The sequence below is a fragment of the Procambarus clarkii genome, chromosome 55 (assembly GCF_040958095.1).
Source record: "Procambarus clarkii isolate CNS0578487 chromosome 55, FALCON_Pclarkii_2.0, whole genome shotgun sequence".
In the NCBI taxonomy this organism is placed as follows: Eukaryota; Metazoa; Arthropoda; class Malacostraca; order Decapoda; family Cambaridae; genus Procambarus; species Procambarus clarkii.
The window spans coordinates 19,486,091-19,499,575 of record NC_091204.1 but is presented as its reverse complement, the minus strand read 5'-3'; the positions used below and the strand labels follow the sequence as shown (position 1 = coordinate 19,499,575).

The 13,485-nt window shown below is 49.6% G+C and overlaps 1 protein-coding gene across 7 annotated transcripts in view; it reads left to right on the top strand.

The window, feature by feature from the left end:
• The window catches only part of Nipped-A (Transcription-associated protein Nipped-A), a 331,196-nt gene that overhangs the window by 118,001 nt on the left and 199,710 nt on the right, over positions 1-13,485 (top strand). For all 7 annotated transcript variants that reach the window (XM_045738328.2, XM_045738364.2, XM_045738341.2 and 4 more), the window contains exons 12-13: positions 1,845-2,117; positions 7,044-7,179. In XM_045738328.2, coding sequence (XP_045594284.1) covers positions 1,845-2,117; positions 7,044-7,179 — 409 coding nt within the window. The remainder of the gene's footprint in view (positions 1-1,844; positions 2,118-7,043; positions 7,180-13,485) is intronic.

The following is a 13,485-nucleotide window of genomic DNA, read 5'->3' as shown; positions in this document are numbered from 1 at the left end:
GGGCTGCTGCGTTCTGGAGGGGTCCAGGGTTGTTGGTGCTTCGTTGATCGGGTCGGGGGGGTGTTGTATTTTTGTGTTCAGTGGCGGCCCTCCACTGTTGTTTGCGTGCCACGGCGTTTGGGTCCGGAGCGTGTTTTGCGTTGATCCGGTTCTGTTCTTCCCGGTTCGCGGGTGTTAGTGTCCCAGGTGGTCAGCCGTGTTCTTGCGGCAAAGCTGCCTGTGTTCTTCCCTCATGCCTGTGGCGTTCGTGGCTTCGCTGCTCTTGCTGCCATCTGGGCGACGTGGCCTTGCAGTCTTTTGGGCATGGATTGTTGGTGTTCCTGCAGGGGCCTTGCTGCTCGTTGTTCTCGTGTTGTTCCCAGGACTTTTCAGGGCTGTGGCGCCTTGGGTTGGCGTTTGCTGCCGGTTGTCTCGCCTCCTTGGGGGGGGGGGGGGGAGTGAGTGGTGTCCGCCTCCCGGTTCTGTCCCTTTGACCTTCCTCTGTGGGTAGTTAGCTCCGGGGAGCCGACGGGGCTCCCCCCAGAAAACCAGCGTTGAATGTAATGAAACGCCATTTTCTGGGTGAGACCCGGAGGCTCCCCGGCAATCCTCCCTCCCTCCGGTCGGCGGTTTTTCGCGTGTTTTGACATCCAGCCTCAGAACTGATGGGTGGATAGCCGGCGTGGGAGGTCTGGGGCTCCCCCTTCCCCCTCCCGGGGAGGGGGGAGCTGCGCAGACAGCGGCGCGGTGACGTATGACGTCATACTAGTTTCCTTGTTTTCTGTTGAAGAGTTCTATCCACTAGTTCGGCTTTAGGTAGCAATTTTCACCAGAATAGGGGTTTGTTTTGTAATGCTTACCTTTCTGGATGCTTGACCCGGTCGATGGCAGACATAGAATGCTTCCAACCACACGGGGGTTCTATAGGCCATTGCTCCCCTTGCCTCTCTGAGGGGGCCAGGTTCTGGCCGTGGTCCACGGTAGGCCCTAGAACTCCATACACATGACTGATGCCAAAGTCTGATATTAGCATATCAGCCGGTAAAGCTCCGGGGAGCCTCCGGGTCTCACCCAGAAAATGGCGTTTCATTACATTCAACGCTGGTTTTTTGGGCGAGTCCCAGAGGCTCCCCAGCATTCATGACTCCCTCCGGTCAGTGGTGTTTTTCGCATATTTTGACATCCAGCCTAAGAACTGCCGGTTGGAGCGCCGGCACGGGGAGTCTGGTGTTCCCCCTTCCCCTTCCCAGGGAGGGGGAGGTTGCGCAGATGGCAGCGCGGCAATGTGATGACATCATGCTAGTTTGCTAATTTTGTTTGGGGAGTTCTGTCCACTCGTTCGGCTTTCGGTAGCAATATTTTCACCAGGATAGGGGTTTGTTTTAGGGTGCCTACCTTTCTGGGTGACTGTCCTGGTCAATGGCAGACATTGAATGCTCCCAACCACAAGGGGGGTCTCTATAGGCCATTGCTCCTCGTGCCTCTCTGAGGGGACCAGGTTCTGGCTCGTGGTCCCCGGTAGGCAAGAACTCCTAGCACTTTGACTGATGCCAGAAAGTTATACATATCCATTCAGCCTGGATAGCTCTGGGGAGCCTCCGAGACTCACCCAGAAAATGGCGTTTCATTACATTCAACGCTGGTTTATTGCTTGTTAATTTTAATCTTTATTCCTACCATTTATATAAACCAAGCTATTATTAAGCAATTAAGTATTATTTATTAAAATATATAATATTAAGCAAGTATTTTGTTTGCATATTTATTGATTTATGTTTATTAAATTTTGGAAAGAGTTCAGGTGGAATTAGCATTAATGAATTATTAATGTGGTTAAAAATAATATGTTTTCTTTTATGTTCTAGATGGTGGAAGAATGGGTGAAGAACAAAAGTCCAATAGCAATCAACCAGGGTCCAAGCTTGAGAGAGAAGTCCATCCTTCTTGTGAAGCTTATGCAGTATGTGGAGAAGCGCTTCTCTGAAGACTCCGAACTCATGGCTCAATTTCTTGAACTTGTTAATCACGTATATAGAGATGATACTCTCAGAAATACTGAACTTACAGCTAAGCTAGAGCCTGCCTTTCTGGCTGGCTTGCGCTGTACTCAGCCTCCGATAAGAGCCAAATTTTTTCAGGTAAATAATTTATCCTTTTTATCCAATTTATCCAATTATTGTGATAATTGTGAATATGTTATAGGACTTTTCCCATTGAATAGCAAGAGGGTTTATGCAAAATTCTGGTTTTTAGATTCAAAATTTAATTTATATATTCTGTATCAGATCAACAATTAATTAGATATCATCATTATATTATCATCATATTACCCCTGTTTCCTTTACTACTATAATCTTACATACTAATTACAGTACTCAGATCACAAGCACAGTGAAATTAAAACTAACATCAATACATGTAATAAGTCCAAAAGGATTAACAAGTGATAAGGGTTATTCAGTAAATTAAATTTTAACAGTAAGAGGACTAACTGGGGAAATAATCAACATAAACTTGCAAACATGCAAGGGGCACTGTCTTATGTAACACAACTACCAAACAAGGAATAGACCAGTTGACTGCCAAATCATACAAAGTCTGCATGAAACATGTTCATTTGTGGAAGGCTAGAAAGAGGACCACCCTAGAAAGTGAATGCAGATGACACTACAGAAGAAGGAAAAACCATCGTTGAATGTAATAAAACGCCATTTTCTGGGTGAGACCCAGAGGCTCCCGGAGCTTATCCTGGCTGATATGGATATATTAGACTTTGGCATCAGTCAGTGTGAATCGAGTTCATAGGTTTACCGGGGACCACGAGTCAGAACCTGGCCCCCTTCAGAGAGGCACGAGGAGCAATGGCCCATGTGATTTGGAGCATTCTATATCTGCCATTGATCGGGTTAGGCACCCAGAAAGGTAAACATCTCAAAACAAACCCTTATTCTGGTTGAAACTACTAATGAAAGTCAAACAAGTGGACAGGACTCCCCAAAGAAAAATGAGCAAACGAGCTTGACATCACAACGTGCCGCGCCGCCATCTGCACAGCTCCCCTTCCCGGGAGGGGGAAGCTATCTTTTAAGTCTTTAACTGTTAAAGACATGTTGTTTTGCCATCAGGCAATGTTAATTTAGCAATGGGGTGAGCTGGGGCATTATCTATCAACAGCATTGCCTTTACATCAACAGGACAAATGCCACGCTCATTGATCTGATGCTTTCTTACTTTTTTACAAAAGTGATTCTGGAACCAGTCTTCAAAAATAATCTGTGTGAACCAGCAATTTTTGTGTTGTAGTAAACGACAGGTAGTCTGTTCATGCAGTTTTTCAATGCTCTGGGGGGTTGGCAGATTTCCCAACAATTGCGCACTTTGTTCAGTGACTGCCATCTGCGTTACTACACAATAATGCTGAAATTCCTTTCCTTGCTTACCTTGTGACCAGGAATACTCTCCTCAAGCCTAGAGGCCAAAGTGTTTCTTTGAAGGCATTTGCAGTTAAAGCCTGTTTCATCTGCATTGTACACTTGAAACCAGCTTAGATTATTAGATACCATGTGCTGAGAAAGTTTGTTTAAATGCATTAACACTTCCAACATCTACACTTAATGCTTCGCCACAAATTTTCTTGTTAATGATGCCATGCTTCTCTTTAGATCAACATACCCATCCAGTGCTAGCCTTGAAATTGTCTGTGTTTAACTTTTCAGCAAATCTTTCAGCTGCATTGCTAACAGAATTAACTGAAACAGCAATTCTTTTCGCACGATGCTGTGTAAACCATTTGTATACAGATGAGTCCAAATCCGTATATTTAGCAGGCTTCAATGTTTTCCTGTTGCCTATTGCATGGGTTTGACTTTCAGCCCGTCAAACTCATCGACTCCGACTGTCTCGCAGTCGTGGTCGATGCTTTTTGGTGGGATTGGTTGAGGGGGGGGGGGGTTACCTGTAACTCTTCCCCCAGTTCCTCTGTTGCTCCAGGTCCTAGTTCGCTTGGAGACTTACCAGAAGAGAGGGAGCCCTCTTCTGGTAAGAAACTTAGCCTTTTTAGATTAGCCTTTTTCCTTTTTAATTCAAAGGGTCCTATTGGCCCTTTGGTGGCCGGCCCATCCTTGGTGTCAGGCACTGCTTGCTCGGTGTTCGAACCCAAGGGGTTTTCCCCGCGACTTCGCTTCTTTCACCAGATCGGTCTAGTCCATTAACACTTTGGCGTACCCCGCGCGCCACCCCTCAACTGTGCGATTTGGGTACCAAGGTTTCACGCGAGCGCGCGTAAATTCTGAAAAGTGTATACTCTCTTCAACTTTGTCACCTTAATTCTCGTCCTACGAGATTAAATTTGGTATTATTGTGTTCGCAATAGAATTCTCTACAGCACTAAATGCATATAAACTCCAAAAGCCCGGCTAATTACCCGTAGCAAACAGAGAAAGTGCGAACAAGTTTCCCAGGAGCTCGCAAACGCGATAAAATGTTTTCACTATTTTCACTCTGGTCACCTCAATTTTCGTCCTAAGTCTTTCATTTTAGTCTCAATGGTTTCGCAATAGAATTCGCTAGAGGAACATTAGCATATAAAATAAAAAACCTGGTCACGCTCCAACCGCCGACGAGTTGAAGACGGGCCACGCGTTAGCCGCGAGTGAGCGCTCAGACGCCTTCCAGCTACACTCCCAATTCCCACCCTTTTCAAGCCTTTCTTTCGCAATTTTCTTCCTGGAAGGGCCTTGTTCATGATCACTATCATCATGGAGTAAGCGTAGATAGTTTCTAAAGCCGCAGTATGAAATATAGCCACGGAAAATAGCCGAAATGTTCACACGTTTGAGATGCGAGGGGAGGCGACACCAGTCACAACAGTGGAGCGAAAACAATGGGCCGATGGCGTGTGCCGAGCCGCCTGCGGGCCACGAGGCTCAACAAAGAAAATGGGAAGACATCGGCGCGCATTTTAAAACCAGTCCCCAAAAAATCGGATAAAAACCTGATTTTTGGCGATTATTTAAAGTGGATGACACAATGCTGCGTCATGCCCGTCATTACCGACAGTAAACGGATGACGCAATGCTGCGTCATGCCCGAGCGAAAGTGTTAAGTGGCTGGTTCTCTCTTCTACTCGAGTCTGGTATTTTTTATTTGAGTCTATCACCATCTGTATGGTGATCAGGTGGCTTTGTTAACCACCATGCTGTGCCGAGTTTATTGTGAAATTCCCCCTGTGCGCATGAAATAAAGTGTTCCCCAAAAATTATTTTTTCTTCATAAAATGATAAATTCCCTTCCCTGAACATGTCTATGTAAAAATAAATACCAAATTCCACTTACTTTGGCTGTGGGGATGTGGACAAAGTGCGCTGTGACGTCATTAGGGCCTGGTCGCCTGTGCGTGACTCGCCCAGACACGGTCTCGCGGGCCATTCAAGCATGGGGTGTTGCCACAAATATATTTTCAATTATTTGTTTTATGTGTTTTCAATGCGGTTTTAATTGTTTTTTTATCGTATATGATGCATATTTGTGTCCTTTATGATATGTTTACAGTAGAACGTTCATAATGTTCCATGGAACTGTGATACATGTGTCAGAAATGTGTCCATAATAAATGTTTATTGTCACAATAGTACTTGTTAAAAATTCACTAAAATTACAATATGTACAGTTTCACACAATATTTACACAGTAACACACTGTATTACTCACTCAGTACTTTGGAAGTGAGTAATAATCAACGAAGTAGTCCATGGGGAGCCAGTCGGCCGAGCGGACAGCACACTGGACTTGTGATCCTGTGGTCCTGGGTTCGATCCCAGGCGCTGGTGAGAAACAATGGGCAGAGTTTCTTTCACCCTATGCCCTTGTTACCTAGCAGTAAAATAGGTACCTGGGTGTTATAGTCACCTGTCACGAGCTGCTTCCTGGGGGTGGAGGCCTGGTCGAGGACTGGGCCGCAGGGACACTAAAAGCCCCGAAATCATCTCAAGATAACCTCAAGATGGTACACAGCGCGACTTCGCTTTCGTTGCACCAGGTACAGATAGATTTTTGCTTCCTGTTTCTTCGTTCTGTGTGCTTGCAAATAACGCACTCACGTACACCCTTGGCATTAGTACCTGTAGGTGGTATGTAGCCAAGCTTGTAAAACATAAGGTAGTCTTGAAAAGATAACAGGAAAAGATCAATTTGTAAGGTCCCACACAGGAAGAGATTCAGCCAGCCTCAAAGAGTGTCTGTCAGTCTGTAAGAGATTCAGCCAGCCTCAAAGAGTGTCCGTCAGTCAAGAAGAGATTCAGCTATTCTTGAAAATATCTATGGAAAAACACCATGGAAGCCGCTAGCACTGTTCATCTATGCTATTTGTATCAGATGCATCATCACTGAACGCAGAAAACGATTCATCTATGTATCATCTTAATAAATTGGAGATAGCATAGCATAGGTGGGCAAGGATGGCGCTCAAAGCTACAATTGGATACGCTCGCTGTATCGTCCTCATAGTTGCTGTATCACTTGCATCCGACCTTTTTATTAGGTCCTTATTGCGCCTAGCTTCACCAATATTATGACCCTTATGTTCTTCATACAATAAGGTTTGAATTTCACCGACAGCACGATCTTTCAACACCGCGTCGAACAGGTGTTTAGGAGCCAGAGACGTGTGCACCACCCATGGTTGCTAACTCAGTACTAACCCAGCCATCAGCCCTAGGGCATTCTGGGAATTTTTTCCAAGATGGCTGCCTCTCACTGGAGTCCATTTCGTACCTAATCTACCACGAGCGCGTATCGACCGTGTACCAAAAGATAAAAAATTCCTTTGCCGGTTGGCACAGTAATCGGCGAACGGCAATTGCCGGTTAGCGCAGTCCAGTAGTTAAAATTTAATAAGATTCAAGATTTATGATAAATTTCATATAAATTAGATAAAATGAAGATTAAAAATGTAGCTACAAATCTGTCATCATTACCCATCTAATTATCCTTGTCATCATTATCTTCATCATTATTGTTGCCAACTTGGTCTTAAGCATGGTAAAAGAGTTTTCATCTTTCCACAGGTATTCCACGAGAGCATGCGGTCTAGGCTAAATGATCGTCTCCTCTACATCATCTGCTCCCAGAACTGGGACCACATGGGCCCACATTACTGGATCAAGCAGTGTATCCAACTTCTTCTGGTGACAGCACTAGCTGGTAGTTAAACCTGTATTTCTTATATATTGAAAGATCCTTGTAACTTAAGAGGATTACACTATGGACTGTTGACCATTAAGAAGCTAGGTTCATTTCTATTTTCATTTAAACATTTTGCTTCAGCAAGGTTCAGTTTCAACTTATCTATGTCTTCCTTACAAAGGTCTCGACCTAATGACTGTTGTTTCCGATCTTCATTTTGCAATTTCTTGGCATTCCCAAGCACTTTTGTCATTTGCTTCACTTCATTTAATGTCACCCTTAAGGAGCAAGTCTTACCTTTTACATATTTTCTTATTCTCAAGAAATCACTAACATATTCCTTTGACAGACCACCTAAACCTACTATTTTCTTAGATTTCTTCCTTTTCTGATGCTCTGTCCAGCCTAGATGGTATCTCTTTTTCCCAAACATCCAAAAATTATTATAGACGTCTATCTATAGCGTTCTGTATTAATTTACTGCTAATAACCAGCCCTCTTCGAATTGCTTGTCTGATGTCAGATCCTGACTTCTCAGTTCTGTTCCTGGCTTCCAAACATACATGCTTGATTGTTTCTGGATTCTGGGTGAGACCCGGAGGCTCCACAGCATCCCTCCCTCCCTCCGGTTGGTGGTGTGTCTGTGGGAGAGCCCCTTCGGCTCCTCGAAGCTATACCGGGCTGATGTGTATATGTTAAACTGTGGCAACAGTCAATCAAAGGAGTTCAAGGCCTACAGGGGGCCAGAGCAAGAACCTGGCCCCCTCAAGAGAGGCACGAGGTGCAATGGCCTAAAAACACCCTTGTGTAATTGGAAACCGGATGTACGGGCGCCCAGAGATAGACCTCTTCGCATCTTGTGGTCGAGGCGTCTTCCAGTGTATGTGGCGCCCTTTCCAGACTTTCGGCTGGAATGGACAAGGTGGAATTACCTGTACCTCTTCCCACCGGTATGGTTGATGCTCTGGATCCTGGCTCGGTTGGAGACTCACCAAGGGAGAGTAGTCCTGTTGGCTCCTTGGTGGCCGGCCCAGCCCTGGTTTCAGTTGCCTCTTGCTTGATGTCCGAACCCGAAGGTCTTCCTGCGGCTCTGCCTCTTTCAGGAGATCGGTCCGGTTCGGTATGTGGCTGGTTCGATCTTCTCCTCCACTCTTCACATCTGGTCCTTTTGATGCGGGTGTATCACCACTTATAAGGTGATCAGGTGGTTTCCTTAACGGTGTCCCACCTGCGAGATTCGTCTAGACGGCAGTATGAAATTTCCTGGCGGTCCTTTCGGCATTTTTCTGTGGGGAGCCCCTACGGCTCCCTGGAGCTTATCGGGCTAATGTATGTTATATTAGACCGGGACATTAGCTAAGGAGTTCAGACCTACCAGGGACCACCGCTGGAACCTGGCCCCTTCAGAGAGGTTTCAGGGAGCAATGGCCCTGGAAAACCCCTTTGTGGTTGGAGTTTTCCTTATCTGCCATCGACCGGGGTTAGGCACCCAGAAAGGTAGGCATAACAAAACAAACCCACATGGTAAAAAACTAAAACAAAAAAACGAACAGAGAGGTAGAAACTCCCTACAGTCCCAAGGAAACAAGCAAACATCACACTTTACTGCCGCGCCGATCGTCCGCGTACCCCTCCCCGCCCCGAGAGGGTAAGGGGGAGCCCTGGACCTAACGCGCCAGTTGCCAAGCTTCAGCTCGTAAGCTAATGTCAACCGGGATAGCGCTTCTCTGGCCTCAGTTTCCTAGGCGGTGTTTGCCTTGTGTGGCAACTGCCATGTGTTGTGTTGTGCGGTGGCCAGGAGTACCTCATCAGTGCCAGGGCTGCATGCGCTTAGTGGCAGACTTCCCTAAGCGCCCTGTGAGTACTGCCCCTGCGTAACAGGGTTATTTTCCCCGGGGCGTTCGGGAACCATTCCCATAAAGGTTCTTGCTGCTCGACTTTTGCCTCACCCTTGGGGCTAGCTGGGGCTGGGGGCCCTTGTTTGGCCCTGGGTAGGGATTGATATTGTGCTGGTTAGGGCGTCAAGGTGTTGCGCAGCCTGCCACCTAAGCGGCGACCGGTTCCTGTTGCCTCTGGAGACGGTGTACTTTTGCGGGGTTTTTCTTTTGTTTTTATTTTCATGCCTGGTGGGGGTCTGCCCAGTGTGGCTATAGTTCCACTGGTAGTGTTTGGCGGCCCTCTGCTAGGCCCCAATGATTGAACACGTCGCAGGGGTTTTCTGTACTATCCTCTACCCTCATATTATTTTTGGGTTTCTTAACCGGTTAGCAGCTCCTCGCCCGGGCTTCCCGTACCAGTCAGCCTACGGGCCCTGGAAACCCCTGTCTGGGCTCGGGGGACCATTGAATGTGTCTTCCGAGTTCCATCCATCCTGTTGGGTCACTGACACCTTGACCCGGAGTCTTGCGAGAGAGATTCTCTGCTTGTTCTCCAGTACTCTCCTGATGTTATTACTGTTCAGAGTACAGGTGGCATCCGTGTTGCAAGCTAGGTTAGGTTGATGCAACATACTAGGTTGGATTCCCACTCGGATGCCCCAAGGCCACCCCGTTTTGGTTGAAGTGCTGTTCGCCCCTTCCCCTCGCTGTTCCCGGCTCCGGACCATCTGCGGGTTTCGGGGTCGGGGCGTTTTTTTGAGATATATACAAGAGTTGTTACATTCTTGTACAGCCACTAGTACGCGTAGCGCTTCAGGCAGGTCCCTGGAATACGATCCCCGCCGCGAAAAATCGTTGTTACAACCAAGTACACATTTTACTGTTGCGTTAAACAGAGGCTACAGTTAAGGTTTTGCACCCAGTAAATCCTCCCCAGCCAGGATAAGAACCCATGACAAAGCGCTTGCGGAACGCCAGGCGAGTGTCTTTCCACTACACCACGGGGACTGTTAAAGTTGGGGTTTAGTTGGGGCCGAAACTCGGGCGGTTTCTGGGGGCTGGCCCGTTCAGGTTGGGGGACGGAGGTTTTCGAGCCTGTTCCTCCTGCACCCAGTAAATCCTCCCCGGCCAGAATAAGAACCCATGACAAAGCGCTCGCGGAACGCCAGGCTAGTGTCTTTCCACTACACCACGGAGACTGTTAAAGTTAGGGTTTAGTTGGGGCCGAAACTCGGGCGGTTTTTGGGGGCTGGCCCGTTCAGGTTGGGGGACGGAGGTTTTCGAGTCTGTTCCTCCTGCCAAGGCTTCTGGTTCTTACCAGCGGCACTTTCTTGCTGCCTTTCTCATGGATTCTTCCTTTTCTTTAAGGGTGGAAGGCTTGGAGGACGGCTCTGCCTCAGGGCCTTTGTTGGTGGTTCCCAGGGCTGTAGGGGATGCCTGCTAGCAGTTCTGGGGCGGTTTGCCCCTACCTGGATTTTCTGATTTTGAGCGGAGTTTTTCGTCCATCCAGTCTGCTTGCTTCCCACTTTTGCTGGTGTGTTTTCGTATCTTTAGCGTCGGTCACAGCCCTCTGTTCTGGCGGCCATTTTCGTCTGCCGGTTTCCTGGCGTGGCCACCAGGGCGGCGTTGCGGTTTGTTTACATGCGCCTGGGTGTGCGAGCGAGCTTCTTGGGTGAGTTTTCACCTTTTTTTAGGGGTTTTGTTCTGTTGTCGTTTCTTTGCTTTTTTGGTGTTTTCTGGGGGGAGCCCCATCGGCTCCCCGGAGCTTTACCGGCTGATATGCTAATGTCAGACTTTGGCATCAGTCATGTGTATGGAGTTCTAGGGCCTACCGGGGACCACGAGCCAGAACCTGGCCCCCTCAGAGAGGCAAGGGGAGCAATGGCCTATAGAAACCCCCGTGTGGTTGGAAGCATTCTATGTCTGCCATCGACCGGGTCAAGCATCCAGAAAGATAAGCATTCCAAAACAAACCCCTATTCTGGTGAAAATTGCTACCTAAAGCCGAACTAGTGGATAGAACTCTTCAACAGAAAACAAGGAAACTAGTATGACGTCATACGTCACCGCGCCGCTGTCTGCACAGCTCCCCCCTCCCCGGGAGGGGAAGGGGGAGCCCCAGACCTCCCACACCGGCTATCCACCCATCAGTTCTTTGGCTGATGCTATAGGCAATGGTTATGTGCTCCGGCTCCAGTGGTTGTTTCAGCACTGTACCTAGAGTGTGGTGTCTGTTTTCTAGGTGGTGCGTGAGCCGGGAGTGATTCTTCAGTACTCGGGATGCATGCGCCTAGGGTTCCCTTCCCTAGGTGCCCTGTAAGTACTGACCTTGGGGCTTGGGGCCACCTTCCACAAGTTCCTTGGGTCCTGCCCCTGCTTGGCCGTTTACTGCTTGGTTTTCGGCCGCTCTTTGTGTGCTCGGGTGTTCTGTCTCCCTTGTTCGCCTTAGAGTAAGGGGCAGTTTTTGCACTGGTGGGGCGCAGGGTACTGTGCAGCTTGTCTTTACCAATCATAGCGGCTGGCTCTGTTCCGCTTGGGTACGCTGTCCTCTTGCGGGGTTTTCTTTTTCTTTTTGTTTATCTACCTGGTGGGGGGTCTGCCTTCGTTCTTGCCCCTTGTGTCCCTTGTGTTCTGAGTATTTTCTGGTGGTACCCCTGCTAGGTCCCCGTGAGTGTACACGTCCCGGGGGTTCAGCTCTTAGAAAGTTGTTTGGTAGCTTTGGGTGCCAGTTAGCAGTACCCTGCCTGGGATTACCTGAGCGCGAGTCCTAATATAGTAAACGCTCGGGACCCTGGGAAACCCCTGGGGGCGCGTGGGTCCGATGGATGTGACCCCAGAGTCCCCCCCTCGCTTCCAGCGAGTTTGAGGGTTGCTCTCACCCTTTGTCTCTGGGTGACTCTCTGTTTTGCCTCCGTCTGCTGCCTGTGGGGTCGGTGACACCTTCGACCCAGAGTCCTGCGAGTTTGGTTGCTCGTTGTGGCTCGGTTACCCAGTTGTGCTAACAAAGCGGGTGCGGGCAGCAGGGGCGTTGCACTTGAGCCTTGGTGGTGGCAACGTTCTCGTGGTTTCCTCCCCGGGAGCCCCGGGGCTGCCCCGTTGTTGTTCGTTTTGGGACTTGGGGGTGTTGGTTGCTTTGGTTCCATCCACGCCCCCTTGTCTTTCCCCTGGATCACCCTTCCTGCTTGCATCCGGTTCCTTACCGTCTGTAGGTTCGGGGCGGGGTTTTTGATGGTGTTGAGACTCGGGCAGTCTCGGGGAATTCCCCTTCCGGGGTAGTGACAGGGGCATTTGAGCCTGTTCCTCCAGCCGTGTTGTACGAGTCTGCCAGTGGGCTCCCTTCATTAGTGTTTTCACGGCTGCCCCAGTTTTCTGGTACGGCCGGGGCTTTGGGGGAACGGCTCGGCCCCGGGGCCTGTCGTGTAGGTTCCCGGGGCTGGGAGGGGCTGACTTGGGGGGTCTTGGCCTCGTTGGACCCCGTGGGGGTTTTTTATCCCCCTCTAGGCGGGGCTTGTGGTTACGCGGAGTGGGGTTTTTCCTCCCCACTCGCTGTACGTGCTGTTGGGCGTCGGCCTCTCCCCGGGCTCGGTTCCTTGGCCTTTGAGTCGGTTGGTTCCGTCCTGTGGGTGGATGTTTCCTCCCACCCCTTTTTGGGACGGTGTTTTCGTCATGTTTCCCCGTTCGATGGGGTTCTGCGTGACTTCTGATCTCGGGTGCGCCTGCGCCTCCGTGTGCCTTCGGGACTAGTGTTGGCTTCTGTGTTCTCGAGGGTACGGGAAGGTTTTTCGCTACTTCCCACATTATTGGAACGTCTGTCGGCTCCTCGTCCTTGTCGCCCTTGGCTACTTGTCGCCCTGTTGGACGGCTTGTCGCCCTGTTGGGCTGCTTGTCGCCCTGTTGGGCTGCTTGTCGCCCTGTTGGGCTGCTTGTCGCCCTGTTGGGCTGCTTGTCGCCCTGTTGGGCTGCTTGTCGCCCTGTTGGGCTGCTTGTCGCCCTGTTGGGCTGCTTGTCTCCCTGTTGGGCTGCTTGTCTCCCTGTTGGGCTGCTTGTCGCCCTGTTGGGCTGCTTGTCGCCCTGTTGGGCTGCTTGTCGCCCTGTTGGGCTGCTTGTCGCCCTGTTGGGCTGCTTGTCGCCCTGCTGGGCTGCTTGTCGCCCTGCTGGGCTGCTTGTCGCCCTGCTGGGCTGCTTGTCGCCCGGCTGGGCTGCTTGTCGCCCGGTTGGGCTACTTGTCGCCCGGTTGGGTTCCTTTTTGGGCTCTTTGCTTCTTTGGCCGGTTTTATTGTTCCTGCTTCCTCTTTTGGCTACTTTTCTCGTGCAGTAGTCCTGGCTGGCGCCTTCCCGCAGGGAGGGTGTGCGGTTCGGCCAGCGTGTTATGCGCATGCGCCGTGGAGTTTGTTTTGGTCCGGGCGGTGTTTCAGGGCTGGTGTTTTGCGCCCTTTTTGCTACAGTG